This window comes from Sinocyclocheilus grahami, unplaced genomic scaffold (genome assembly GCF_001515645.1).
Source record: "Sinocyclocheilus grahami isolate Dianchi unplaced genomic scaffold, SAMN03320097.WGS_v1.1 scaffold87.1, whole genome shotgun sequence".
Lineage (NCBI taxonomy): Eukaryota > Metazoa > Chordata > Actinopteri > Cypriniformes > Cyprinidae > Sinocyclocheilus > Sinocyclocheilus grahami.
The window spans coordinates 1,874,228-1,889,609 of record NW_015505266.1 but is presented as its reverse complement, the minus strand read 5'-3'; the positions used below and the strand labels follow the sequence as shown (position 1 = coordinate 1,889,609).

The window sequence follows — 15,382 nt, the reverse complement described above, 5'->3', positions numbered from 1 at the left end:
GTGTCTCAGATCTTTATTTTTATATATATATATGTGTGTGTATGTGTACATATATATTTTCTCTGTTGGATGCCCTTGAAGGATTTTTGAGATTCTGTTCGGTTCTCCCTTTTACCTTTGTGACTATGCTGTGTTTGTTGCCCGAATTGCGTAAGATCTAATGGAGCATATTTTGTGATGCACAGAATACCTGTGAAGGGATTTCAATGTAAATGCTCTCGATAATGAAGATACTCATAAACTAAGTTTACCTGTGTCTTAGTGGCTTTATTTTAAACCACATGTTCTGTGATTGTAAATGTGTCATCCCATCCCATTACCATGACCTATGTTTATTGTTTTTCTGGTTACTTGTACCAAATAGATGTCGACCTGTATAAGAATGTTCAGCTTGTATACTCATTTTTGTTTCTGTCTCCTTTTGTTACCAAATAGTGAAAAAATTTCTATACTTAAGCAGACTTTGTGCAAACAAGTATTTTTCGACTTGAAAGAAGTGTTTGTTATTAAAAGAAGCAGCAATGATAATATCTTGAGTCAATTTTATTTGTTTTAGTTTTTTACTGAAATATTGTATGTATTAGGAGTACGACAGATGCAGTTCATATTTATTATTAAAACATATTTATTATATAGTGTATTATTATAAATAATTTAAGTAACTTACATGTGTAATACTATTTAAAACACCGAAATAAGTAGTAACGCAAACTAACCCTATCTGTGGTAGACTGGCGCGAAATTAAGAATCCTACTATGAAAACAAATAATTTATTTAGTTTTTCCGACGTTCAGACCAGTAACCTAATAAATGTTAGCTTGCGCGCCGTTGATTCACCAGTAGACTGGCGCCCGCTTAGCAACGTCTGCTTTTCAGCCAATCATGTAAGTCTACTGGGTAAACGTCGTGCAACGTCATGAATATTCATAAGCAGCCCTTCACTGTAGAACAGCGAATTGGAGGCGGGGTAAAGGCAGAGCCGAACCGGCGGGGTTGGTGGGGCACGGATGGACAGATCATATCACTCCTTTCCCGTCTTTTGTAGTCAAGGAAGGAGAAAAATGGCGCCTACACATGTACTGAGATGCTGCCAGAGGGGTCTGGCGTGGATACCGGTGATATTTATTGCCTTAGTGGTGTGCTGGTCGTATTATGCGTACGTGGTGGAGCTGTGTCTGTGTAAGTGCGCTTTATTATTAATATCTGTGGGGCACGCGCCTGCCGGAAGTCACTTAACTGAAACATCATGGTTTGTTTACATGAGCTGGCTAATTAGCGTACTGATTTTAAACTGGAAGCAAAACAGCAAGGATTATGGTTTTGGAGCATATGTTGTGCTTTACACCGTATTCAAGATCAGGAAGTCTTTATAAGCTGGGTGGTGACAACTGTATTTGTTTATTTTGCAGTTAATCATTTTAATGTAAATTAATATTTATATTTAGTCATGCAACATTATATTATTATAAAATAATAGTTACAGTGTTACAGTAGGAAACCTGTGAAAGGTTTAGTGACGCGTCCAGGTTCTTCCTCTTTAGAAATCAGATTTGTTGAAAATGTATATTTTCAGTATGGAAAATATGCCTGTTATAAGTTTATAAGCAAACATGTTAACGAAGTCAAACCTCAAGTCTTCTGTCACATGTCCAAGTAAAGTGTATTTCATATTTCAGCTTTGTTCATAGAAGCAGAAGTGTGATAAAGCAGATGTGCCAGGAGTCATATCTGCTAAACAGTTCTTTTCTCTTTCTTTCTGTTTTATATTCTCTGTAGTTACTATTCCCAGCACTCTTGAAAAGGGTGAGTAAACCTTCACTTTTTTTAAGGAAAAAGCCAAGTTAAGGATAATGTACAGTCATGATGTTGCATCACCTTTAAGGTGTTTATATGCTGACTGTATATAATCCAGTTTCTTCCTCTTTAATTTACTATATATATATATATATATTAATTTTTTTTGTAAATTAATGAGGACGAAACTGGAAACTGCATAAGTGTGTGTGTGTGTGTGTGTGTATATATATATATATATATATATATATACACACATATATGTATATGTATATATATATATATATATATATATATAATGTATCACAACGCAATAGATTATAATTAATAATATATAACAATTTATACTATATATAATTAATGTATATACTTTATTTAATATATTAAATACTTTTATTTATAAAGTATCATGAGGCAATTAGTATAAATATACTATTTATTTAATAATATAATGTATATATAAAAATACAAAATGTATCACGATGCAATTTAATATACTTATATTATAATTTGCAATAGTTTATATGCAATTTTTAAATAGAATAATTAAATAATTTATTATTATACTTATTATTATTATTATTATTATAAAACATTATATATATATAAAATGTATCATGATGCAATTAGTACGGAAGTTCTAAGAGGCCATGGATTATACAATTTTTTTCTTGTTTTGTCGTGATAACGACTTAATTATCGTGATCTCGACAAGTTATTTTCTCGTTACATCGACATAACGAAAGTTGTTTTCTCGTTATCACGACTTAATTTTCTTGTGATCTCGACATACAATCTGTTCTCTAAGTTACAAAACTGTGCCAACAGGTGGCACTATTGACCTGAATATAACTGATGGGGTGATGTATACTGTATATCCACTTTACTGCACATGTTTGGGACAGAATAAGGACCTTTTTCATGATCACTATAATTTGTGCAGTATTGATCATTACTGACATTTAATTAATTCATAAAGCAACACCGCAAACACAGGCGGAGCGCCTTCAGAAGGATGCAGAGAACTATTCTAAAATCTGCTTAGATTCAACTCACTTTATTTTCCTTTTATTTGAAATAAAATTATATAGAATTTGTCATTTTTAGTAGTCATAGAGATATGCTGTGACTGATATCATGTGCGTTACAAGTTTTGGATGCTGTTTGAAAAGAGAGTGTGTGTGTGTGTGGTTTCCACAAAGAAATGTAGAAAACTGTACAACACTGTAGAACATCACTTAATTAAATTAGCCTATAGGCTACACTTTACATATATAAATCACATTTCTTATCAATATACATTTAATGATTAATAAGAAAAAGATGCACATTACAAATATGTCGTTGAAGCGCGTCCTAGATAAACACAACATCCGCTTATTAACTAGCAATCATGAAGGCCTACTTCAAAGATGCACAAATAAAGATATAGGTGCAAACAGAATACAGTGACGTCAACACTGGTTTTAATAAGCAGTTCGTTTATGACACCGAACACTATGCGGTGGTGAAACTGTTGAGTCATGCATCTAGCAAGAACTAAACGATAGACAAAATAATCATATTGATTCAAGCATTTAACATTTATGAATTAATTTAATGTCAGTACTGAACAATACTGCACAAATTATAGTGATCATGAAGAAGGTCCTTATTCTGTCCCAAACGTGTGCAGTAAAGTGGATATACAGTATACAACACCCCATCAGTTATATTCAGGTCTATAGTGCCACCTGTTGGTACAGTTTTGTAACTTAGAGAACAACTTTCGTTATGTCGAGATCACGAGAAAATATTAAGTTGTGATAACGAGAAAACAACTTTCGTTATGTCGATATAACGAGATAATTAAAGGGGTCCTATTATGCTCTTTTACAAAGTCTTGATTTTGTTTTGGGGGTGTACTAGAACATGCTCTCATGCTTGGTGGTTCGAAAAACACATTATTTTTCACATAATTTACATTATTACAATACCTCTCTCCCCAGGCTGGCACAAACGGCTCGATTAGTTCCGGCTTTGATGAAGGTCCGCCTTCCGAAAAACAAAATGTGTTGTGATTGGTTAGCTGTCCCAGTGTGTTGCGATTGGCGAACAGCTTAGATGGTGTTTCAGTACTGCCCCGCCCCTTGCTCCATCTTTCAACAAAACTTTTTGGCGAATCTGGCACTTCTCACTCGTGATGTGTAAGCTGTCCTCAGTAAAATGCGCAGCACACAATAGGACTCAACCAAGCGTTCTTACCACGACCTCGCCCCTCCTCACCCCCTCCAATTTCTGTAGGCGGGAATTATTTGTAATGATATTCCAATGAGCCGCTTTGTGATATCATAAAGTCCGGAAACCAAACGCTGTAGTCCAAACGAGCCGTTCGTTGTAGTTCTTGAAAATTGATTTTTTAAAAACTAAATATCTCCCTTTGGAGTGGACTTTGAGATTTGTAACTTTCTAGATATTTTTTATGCTCAAACATACACACTACACACTGACTAAAATTAAAAAAGTGAAAAGGCATAATAGGACCCCTTTAAGAGTGATCATGAGAAAATAACTTATGTCGAGTTACGAGATAATTAAGTCGTTATCACGACAAAACAAGAAAGAAAAAAAATTTAATAACCCATGGCCTCTTAGGACTTCCGTAAATTAGTATAAACATATAATTTATTTAATATAACAATGTTATATAAAACATTATAAATAAATAAATATTTATTTATATAATATATTATAATAATGTATATATAATTTATAAATATAATATATAATTTAATTCAACATAAAATAAATCTATCACAATGCAATTAATATATACAGTTTAATAATTATTTATTACTAATATAATGCAACTTTAAAGCATTTAAATGCAATTATGTTCAATTGAAACCTGCATTAAAAAATATTTTAAAAAATGTATCCAAGCAATATAATTTATTTAAGTTATTATTATTATAATTTTATAAAATAATGATTTTATGATGAACATAAACTGCATTATAATTGATGATAATAATTTATATAATTTAATTCAACATATAAAATAAATGTATCACAATGCAATTAATATAAATATACAGTTTAATAATTTATTACTAATATAATGCAACTTTACATTCTTTTGTATTTATTGATGATCCTCATTGTAATGCAATTACAGTGGGGAAAAAAAGTATTTAGTCAGCCACCAATTGTGCAAGTTCTCCCACTTAAAAAGATGTTAAAATCTGCATTAAAAATATAACAAGTATCAATGCAATAATACATAATTTATAAAATGATTATTATATTTTTTTATAAAATGATTTTATGATACATTATAATTTTTTATAATTTATAATAGTATATCATTTATTATAGAATAGTTAATACTATATAATAAAAAAGAAAGTGTCATTGAATTCTCCAATCAGACTCACATGATCTAGTAGTTCCTGTAGATCTTCTGTGGCCGTTTTCTGGTTCTTGGGTGTTACGGTGACGACAGTGATGGGACTCGCAGGCAGCACTGGGAAAAACAGCTCTAACTCTGTCCAAAACCAACAACGATTCGATTCAAAAACTGGAAGTGTGAAGAGGTTGGACATGTTCTATGAGACGCAGTACCTTTCTTCAGCAGCTCTGGGCAGGAATGCATGGAACACTCCACAGCTGACTGACTGAAATAGTGCTCAGCTTTCCTGACTCTCTGCGCCGTCAGAGACGCTTCTTTACCCTGAACAAACAAAAGAATCAGCAACACGACTGAAGAACCAAAGGGTGTCTGAGCAGATTTTTACCTGATACTCATTCACAAACTGAGCGAGGATGAACTCGTGTCTCTCTGTGCTGGATGGGGCACTTAAAACGTCCGGGACCGTCCTGTGAACTGGCCCCATCATCTGTAACCTGGTACCCTTCAGGTGACAGTCGAAACCCACATTGCCTGGCAACTGGAAGCGCTGATCCTGAGGCCCAAACGGACCCATGGTCTCATCTGGCCACACTGTCCTGGGACCTGTCAGACAGACCATTACATTACCTTTCATTTCAAAGCACCATTGGCCAGTTGGCCATTTTAAGCTATAAATAAATATATATATAATGTAATATTTCAATATATATAATATATAAAAATATAAATGACAAAAAAAATACATTCATATATATATATATATAAATTAATGTGTGTATAATATATAAAAGAAATATAGTACAAAATACTATAATATTCTCACACACACATCACATTATATACTGTTACACTATAATATTAAACACACTATATAAATAAATTAACATTAAGTATATATATAAATAATATTAAAATACATCATATTTTATATTGTTGTATGCTATAATAATTAAAATATGAATAAATATAAAATATAAATAAAAATAAACTATTTTAATGTTAATAATATAAATAAATTACATATAGATAGTTACACTTTATATTAAATATTTAATGTTCAACAACATATTAATAGAATATTCTATATATAAATCCTATATAATAAATAATATAATGTAAATATATTAATATATTTATATTAATAATTAGAATATATTAACAAATAGAATAATTTTATAACATACCTTAGTGTGTGTATATATATATATATATATATATATATGCATAAAATAGTTAAAATATATATTTTATATTGTTAGCTACTTTAAACATTTAATGTTAAATATATTAATAAAACAAAAATATTAATAAATAAAATGTTAACAATTTCATAATTTCTAATGTTATAAATTAGATTAAATTGATTAACTTTAAACGCATATTTATAACATAAATATCACAATTTATTTATATATATATTTTATGTTTATATTATAATATATATATAAATCATATATATATAATACACACTTTAAATTTTTTTTTAATTAAATATCTATCTATATGTATGTATATATGTGTATATATATATATATATATATATATATACCCTTTATAATAATCCCTTACGAAAATTAACCATGGTTTTACTACAAATGAAAGCAAAAAATCATAGTTACTATAGTTAAACCATGGTAACCACAAATGAACCATGTTTTTCCACAACTAACCATAGTTTAACCCTAGTATTTGTAGTAAAACTGTGGTTATACAAATGGTAATCAATACGCCAAAAACCATGGTTACTAAACTTTTACTACAATAAAACCAAGATGTTGATGTAACAGAAACGTTCATAATATGCATTACACACCTGAGTTTTGAGATGGCACAGCTATATAGGGCTCATCTGATCCAGACGAACCCGCGGCTGAAAATCCTCTGATGGCCACGATCCTCTGAGCCAGTGTGAGAACCACAGACGACTGACTCCGCTGTCTGACCCTCCTGCACAGCACCTGCATTAATAACACACACCCACACACTGTACAGACAGACAGACACATGAAGAACTGAAGCAGCAGTCTGTGGAACACTCACACTCGCCATAATGTGTGCACAGCTCCCCCTCACTGCACCCTGCAACAAACAAATACATACAACACTCTTTCCACAGGACAATGAACAACAAGAAGTTATATCATATGAAGTATTATATACATGTAAAAAAACATGTTTTTTATTTTTATTAAAATAAAGATTCTCATAGTAGACACATATAATTTGAGCCAGTGTTTCTATGCATTAAATTATATAAAACATTATTATATTAAAAAAATGTGTTTGAGCTTTTAATCAGCTCAAACCCACACTGTTATGATCCTCTCACTTTCATCTCAAACACGACTAAAGAACGATACAAACCGCGACTTTAGTGTCACACGGTGATCGACATGACACGGGTGTAATCGCGATTTGTCATTCTTTTTCAAGTGTTTTTAAGGTAAAGTACAGCGTGTTCTCCACTTGCCCAGTTAGTCTTCACAAGGCTCTGCGGATCACGTTCGCACGCCGAGCGTCATGACGTCACGACGGAGCGCCGCACAGCACAAAAGCCGCAGAAGAAAAAATTCTTCTTGTCTAATAAAGTTGTTGAAGTCTCTATCAAAATGATCCATAACTGTTATCCGGTAAATTACAAACGTGCTAAATTTAACAATAGTATTTCCCCCAATTTGCTCCCAATTGCTCCTTTTGACAATCAATCATTTATTTTGGGACTGTGCTTATTCTAAAGTGTTCTGGGTTGACTTTTCCAATTTTATTAAAAAATATTTATATCCAAACTTTTGTATAACCCCAAACATTGTGTTTTTTGGTTACTCCTTGAATTGAGATCTTTCTCGGTGTAAATGTATTATTAATCTATTGCTATATCTTGCTAAATTTTACATTCACAAGTGTACATTTTCAAAGAAAACTCCCTACTTTTTTATTTTCAGGAAATATTTTGATGTATATGTAAACTCTTTAAGAAACTCTAATAATTTGCTCCCAATTGCTCCTTTTGACAATCAATCATTTATTTTGGGACTGTGCTTATTCTAAAGTGTTCTGGGTTGACTTTTCCAATTTTATTAAAAAATATTTATATCCAAACTTTTGTATAACCCCAAACATTGTGTTTTTTGGTTACTCCTTGAATCGAGATCTTTCTCGGTGTAAATGTATTATTAATCTATTGCTATATCTTGCTAAATTTGACATTCACAAGTGTACATTTTCAAAGAAAACTCCCTACTTTTTTATTTTCAGGAAATATTTTGATGTATATGTAAACTCTTTAAGAAACTCTAATGATTCTACTGCATGTAAGACTCTTTCATGGTGTAAATCTTATAAGCTAACACAGTATGCTTTGGAGTATTGTTTGTAACCCTTATTGTCTTTTGTTCTCACTTGTCTTTGTAATTGTATTTGTTGTTCTTCTATTGCATAATAAAAAAAAGCCGCAGAAGAAAAGTCAAATGTGTTGAGTGATTAAATAAAAAGGAAAAAAGCCTCGAAAATGTTCAAATAAGTAAATAAATAAATATTATTTAAAATCTTAACAATATTCAAATTTATATTAATTAACATTAAATGCACATATAACTAATAACAATAACACGTTAAAAGTTAGATGTTATTATTTATAAATGTATTTAACTGAAATATGTATTGTTACTATTTATTAAACATTCAATGTTAAACATAAAATATATTAATAAATATACTAAAAAATATATCAGTACAGAAAAACAATATTACAATTATATATATATATATATAACTTGTGAAATAGAAAATATACTAGGTTTATTGTAATAATTAATGTCGACTACTAGTTGTAGTAGACCAATGATATGATAGAGAGTACAATAAAAGTATTTTTATTTACTTTTATATTATGGCGGGCTAAATAACTAAAAATTAAATCATTAAATAAATGTTGAAATATATAAATAAATCTTTAAATTCATATCTCACTTGTCTTTGTAATTGTATTTGTTGTTCTTCTATTGCATAATAAAAAAAAGCCGCAGAAGAAAAGTCAAATGTGTTGAGTGATTAAATAAAAAGGAAAAAAGCCTCGAAAATGTTCAAATAAGTAAATAAATAAATATTATTTAAAATCTTAACAATATTCAAATTTATATTAATTAACATTAAATGCACATATAACTAATAACAATAACACGTTAAAAGTTAGATGTTATTATTTATAAATGTATTTAACTGAAGTATGTATTGTTACTATTTATTAAACATTCAATGTTAAACATAAAATATATTAATAAATATACTAAAAAATATATCAGTACAGAAAAACAATATTACAATTATATATATATATAACTTGTGAAATAGAAAATATACTAGGTTTATTGTAATAATTAATGTCGACTACTAGTTGTCGTTAAAAGTTAGATGTTATTATTTATAAATGTATTTAACTGAAGTATGTATTGTTACTATTTATTAAACATTCAATGTTAAACATAAAATATATTAATAAATATACTAAAAAATATATCAGTACAGAAAAACAATATTACAATTATATATATATATAACTTGTGAAATAGAAAATATACTAGGTTTATTGTAATAATTAATGTCGACTACTAGTTGTAGTAGACCAATGATATGATAGAGAGTACAATAAAAGTATTTTTATTTACTTTTATATTATGGCGGGCTAAATAACTAAAAATTAAATCATTAAATAAATGTTGAAATATATAAATAAATCTTTAAATTCATATCTAAATAAATAAATGCATAAATAAATAAATATTATATTTATTTATTCATTCATTCGTTTATTTATGTATTTACCTATTTATTCATTTATTTAATTAAATGAATGAGTGTTTATTTATTTATGCATTTATTTAATTTTATTTACATTAATTTACGTATTTAATTATGTATTTAACGATTTATTTATATATTTATTTAATGATTTAATTTTGAGTAGTTTGGCCCTCCATATTAAATCGTCTTGCCTTTATATTTAGTACACCGAGAAGAAATGATAATTATTGTAAATAATATTGTTATCATCATCATTATTCTATTTCATTATCCGTTATTAATTTCCTCTGTCAGTCTCATAGACTGTATAAAAACAGGTCAGTCTTCAGCGGTCGTCGTGAACCACAATCACGCATGCGTTGACAGGCAACGTCCACTAGGTGTCAGCAAAAGCGAAGCGAACGCTTGCTGTTCTGCAGCTGTGCCACTGATCTAGAATAGAGAATATTATTATACAGATCAGTGAGCTCTGCTAAAAATGTCATTTTAATGGCACTATAAGAAATCACAGACAACAACAAAGAGCAAAGGAGAAAGAGAAAGCAGTGGCAGGGTTATAAAAGAGCGGGAAGCTGTCATGAGGTGAATGTCGCTGCACAGGAAGGTTAGACAGGACGAATGTGTCAGCAGGCCACAAAAAGCCTGTTTGAGGGGCAACGTGTCTCCCTGAAGACTGACGCGTCCTCACAACGCAGCGAGCGAGGTTTGTGCCAGAGGCTTAGATATTCACTCCCGCATCTGCATCACTAGCGGCCGCACGCCATCTGGTCAGCAGCAGGTCTCGGAGACGGGTGGATCGCATGGGAGCAGGGTTGCCAGGTTTTCACTACAATTGCTGCTCAAACCAAAGCAACTAGAAGGCAAGCCTGCAACCATTAGCCAAAAAAGTGTACTGGCTAATGCTAAAGGTCATTGCACACTGGGTCCGAAATTTTCCAAGTATAGGTCTCTGCAGGAAAGTAATGGGAGTTACCAAATCGGGGCGTTTTTAGACCAAGTTTCCTGATTGCCTGTGACGTCATAGTGACGGTAGGTTTAGGGGTGGGGCTAGGTAAGAGGGATCATTTTGATTGGATGATTGAGAAACACCCTGCAGTTTGAAAACACCCACAAATTCAGAAACGCCCACTTTTGCTCTGCAGAGACCGCCATCTCAAATTTTCACACATTAAAAAATAAATACGACCTCGTGTTGTGTCAATCACATTTACACACTTGCCTCCAAAACTTTCGTCCATCATAAAAAAAATTCAGATAGGGTTTGATTTTCTGCGTTTTTCGCATCTGTAGCAAGCATTTTCAGAGGTGTTTTGACAACTCAGAGCCAACGTAGAAGCAGAAGCCAAAATTGTATGCTGGTTTCAATGCCTGGCGCGCACCTTTCCAATGCCACAGTTTGGTGCGTGTGTGTCCTTACCATAGATACACTGCCAGTCTCTATTCAGGAACAATTGTTTACGGAAATTGTTGGTCTTCTTTTAAATATGTGTTTCTAGCATTGCTACCAAAGCATCAAAATCCTGTAGTAAAGTTTGAATCGCTCGGGATGATCCCACAGCTCCTTGATGAGGTGGAACTCTCCTTCGGAATAACGCATTGGACTCGGTGTGCAAGGTTTCTGTGAGTGACTATTTTTTTTAGTATGATGAATACGGAAAAAACGCATATGAAAATTTCGGACTCAGTGTGCAAAGACCTTTACGGAAAGGAGACCAGAGGCGTTAAAATTTTTTTTTGAATGGATGTCGATGGAGGAGAGGCTTCACTACGCTGAATAAAAAGCTTTTTAGAGGAAACGGCTTATCGTTTAATGAATCGCCTATCGGTTGATCTTCAACATGTTTTACACTAAACAATAATTTTGGATTGAACAATTTTTTGAGTTTACACCGAAAAAATTGCTGTTTTAAAAGAGACGTCAATGACTTTTTGCAACAGGTGGGATTCAGTTTATGGCACTTCTCATTTATTCCTATGGGATCCGTAAACGGCGATTGAGTTTCGTCCCCAACTTTGACTGAAATTCAGTGACGTCAAGGCTGTAATGTGATTGGTTATTATGGCACACGTGATCCAAGTTAGCCGTTACGCTTTCTCCAATACAGACCCTCTCATCTCCCAATAGTAAGACAATTTCTGCTCAAACTAGCCTAATACTAGCCCAATCACATTTCGAGGGGGGTCCCCAGGTAAAAATCAAGTTTTTTGGTGTGGTTCCACTGATTACAATCTCATTTTAGGGGCTATATATCACGTTATTGGGGTCGCTTAAACCCACGGATATGAAAAACAACCCGCGGCAACAGTGGCCCTGTCCAAAATCGCACCCTAAACCCTCGCGGTCTTCCTCTGAGTCCGCACTTTCGTGACATAATGCCACTTTGACTGTCTGGTAGAAAGAAGTCTGCTGCGAAGCTCGTGCCGCACTTCTGCCAAACCTGCACCGAGGGCGCAAAGGGGGCGCTCGCGAGCACCCTTCTGAACGTAAAAATGACAAATGGGACACCTTACGGTCTAATGGATTTAAGGGACACACGCACGCGGCAGCCATTGTAAGTCCGTAAGACCGCAAGTGCACATGAAGTGTTCCATTTGGGACAGGGCCAGTGTTGAGGTAGTCCAATTCCGATGAAATGATACACAATCCGACATCTACATTTGAATAAATATTTTTTTAAATCATAATTATATGAATTTTTAGTTTTGGTAGTTAACTATTCTTAAGGAAATGTGGGTGCAAAACTTACAACACAATGTGCCGGTAATGGTTGCCAGGACTTTGCTGTGTGGTTGCTGGTGTTTTGAGTTGTTTTAAGTGTGTTGCTATGTGGTTGCTAGGGTATTCTCAGGGGTTTCAGTTGCTATGTGGTTCCTAAGGTGTTTTACGTGGTTATAGGCATGTTATGTGGTTGCTAAGGTGTTATGACTGGTTTCAGTTGTGTTGCTATGTGGTTTTAAAGGCGTTTCAAGTGGTTTTAAGTGTGTTGCTATGTGGTTGCTAGGGTGTTCTGGGTGGTTGCAAGCAAGACAACTTAATGCGATGCAGAGACTTCAGGGAACACTTCTGAACCCGATGATTCAATGAATCGTTCATTAAAACGAACAAACTGAATTCACCAAAATGAATCTGGAATGCCAACTTCTATCATCCATGGGCTATTTTTTCAACAAAAAGAAATGATTACAAAAGATGTACCAAGGCCAGATGTTTCAGAACAAAAAAATATGAGTGATATAAACAGGAGTGTGTGGAAGCATCCTAATTCAGAGCTGTCGCCTACTGTGCTCGAGTCTCAGAAAATGCGACATGGGAGCGGTGCTAAATCTGAATCGTGTTTAGAATCTTAATTACTTGGCATTTGTCTGTGGAAGATATTAAACTGTATATGATTAAATCTTCCTTCTCATCATGCTAGAAATTGTCTGAAGGACATTTTTAAGCTGTAGGACACACCATATGTAAAACAAATAACGGATTTAGCTGCTTCTGTGTGCCGGGGAAAAAAGGAGTAGGCGATAACAGACAGCTTCCTCCTTCTTGGTCCATTCTCGTTTGTAATGGCCACGTAATCAAAATCAAATCAATGCTTGATGTATAACATTAAAATGCCCACATTCTCCACCACAATTATCAAATTTTATGCAAAAATATGTCACAAACCAGTAGTAAAATTGGCATTTAGCATGTCCATTTATGCTTTATTTTTCCCAAATTCCATTTTTTCCATTTTCATTTTTCAGAATTTTTTATTTTTTCTAGACTATTTTAATGGTTAAATTAAATTTGATTAATCAAAAAGCATGTCTAATTAATTGAAATCATGAAACTTGCCATATTAAACAGCAATTTATTAAAAGTTTAGCGAAAATTACATTTTAAGGCCCTATGAAATATGTTTTATTTTTCTGCTAAATAAATTCTGGTAAATAATTTTTCTGGTAAATATTCTTTTAAAAATAATGTTTTAATAATAATTTTAGTAGTAGTAGTAGTAGTACTATCATTACATAGTTAATATTTCTGTCACAGTTTCTTCAAGTTAAACCAAACTTTTATTTTGACATTTAGGTTTCTGTTTGTATATGATATGACGATAGTTTTACTCAAAAGAAATTGTAAAATGCTCAGGAAGTGACTCTCAGAGCAGTTCTAGAGATTATGTTCATGTGTTCATATTTTGAGACGGTAGAGGCTGAAAACACTGCGAGCGTCACGTGTTCTTCAGTATGTGTGTAGTAAATGAAACTCATTCACTCAGAGACACGCACAACATGCAGGATTCATATTTAAATGGTAAATGCAGACACTAGTTCATATGGCGTTTTGATTTAAGTGTACTGACCTACTTTTGATTTATCCATCCAAAATGTGGCAAATTCCATGACATTCCCCATTATACTGTAAATTCCTTTTTTGTGATTGGATTCCACAATTCTGTCCGCATTGCTGAAATCATAGGGCCCCATCTATGCACATTACAGTAATAAAATGGGTGTCTAGCACATCCATTTTCACAATGAAGCATGTATTGAGGTCACTCTAATAGTTTAGACTTCAAATTCCTCGTATTTCTGGTCCGTAGCAGAAACGTACAAGTCAGAACTGGGCCTTTTATTGCTGCGCTGTCAAGCTCAGAGAGCCCCAGTGCCAAGAATCAGCATTTTTCCATGGCCGTTTCATTTCTCGTCCTCCCTCTCTTTTTCTCTCAGGAGAGATGGTAGGGGGCTGTTGGTGCCTCATTAACTTGCCTGCAGCCCTCAGAGGAGCACGATGGTCGCTCACTGAGAACTGACTGCATTTGTCACCGTAAAACTCATAAAGAACTTGGGGACAAGCCTGATGTTGGTTTCACAAGGCTAAAAAAACCAACTTTCCATGTCATTACAGGTAAACAGCGCAATTGTAATTTCTGTTCGCCCCATGCAAATAAAAGTGTAACCACAGCTGGTCTTTGAACTGAAGCTGACAGGAAACGAGTCTTTACAATAATCTTTCCCCTCAGCAACATGTTTTCCACACCCTGACTTGTTTAACCCTTGATAAGAAACTCTTGTGCTCTCGGGGAGATTTAGTAGGTGTTTGTGTGATGTTCGTAGAGCTGGTTGAAGGTTTGCAGCTGACGAAAGTTTACATTTTTGCAATCTGGTCACCTCTGGACTGCCTGTCTAAACCGGGCCACTAGAATGCCATGAGTTCTTGGAGTTCAAGTTTGACATTCTTTTTTCAAAGATCAATAAATTATCTGATGACACACTGGCTTAAAAGACAACATTTTTGGATTTAACTCTTCCAAGTTATTCTGCCTTAAGCATGGTATAGAATTGCGAGGAATTCAATTATTAAAGTTCTAATATTGAAAAGAACGCAAATCATTTATTTAGCTTTTTTTTTTTTT

At 33.0% G+C, this 15,382-nt stretch overlaps 1 protein-coding gene across 1 annotated transcript; it reads right to left on the bottom strand.

Moving 5' to 3' along the window:
* Window positions 1-3,316: 3,316 nt before the first annotated feature.
* On the bottom strand, window positions 3,317-7,604 carry LOC107586989 (methylmalonic aciduria and homocystinuria type D homolog, mitochondrial-like). Its single transcript, XM_016274571.1, has 7 exons — window positions 7,551-7,604; window positions 7,227-7,265; window positions 7,000-7,144; window positions 5,572-5,789; window positions 5,399-5,507; window positions 5,212-5,321; window positions 3,317-3,334 (listed from the first exon to the last, which is right to left on the bottom strand). The coding sequence occupies exons 2-7, from the start codon at window positions 7,233-7,235 to the stop codon at window positions 3,317-3,319; spliced, it is 609 nt and encodes a 202-aa protein (XP_016130057.1). The 5' UTR covers window positions 7,236-7,265; window positions 7,551-7,604.
* Between the last annotated feature and the right edge of the window lie 7,778 nt (window positions 7,605-15,382).

Coding starts and splice junctions, on each gene's coding strand:
- LOC107586989 (XM_016274571.1), bottom strand. Junction 5,790..6,999: donor TGTGCCATCTCAAAACTCAG/GTGTGTAATGCA, acceptor TCTGTCTGACAG/GTCCCAGGACAGTGTGGCCA. Junction 5,508..5,571: donor AGTTTGTGAATGAGTATCAG/GTAAAAATCTGC, acceptor TTGTTTGTTCAG/GGTAAAGAAGCGTCTCTGAC.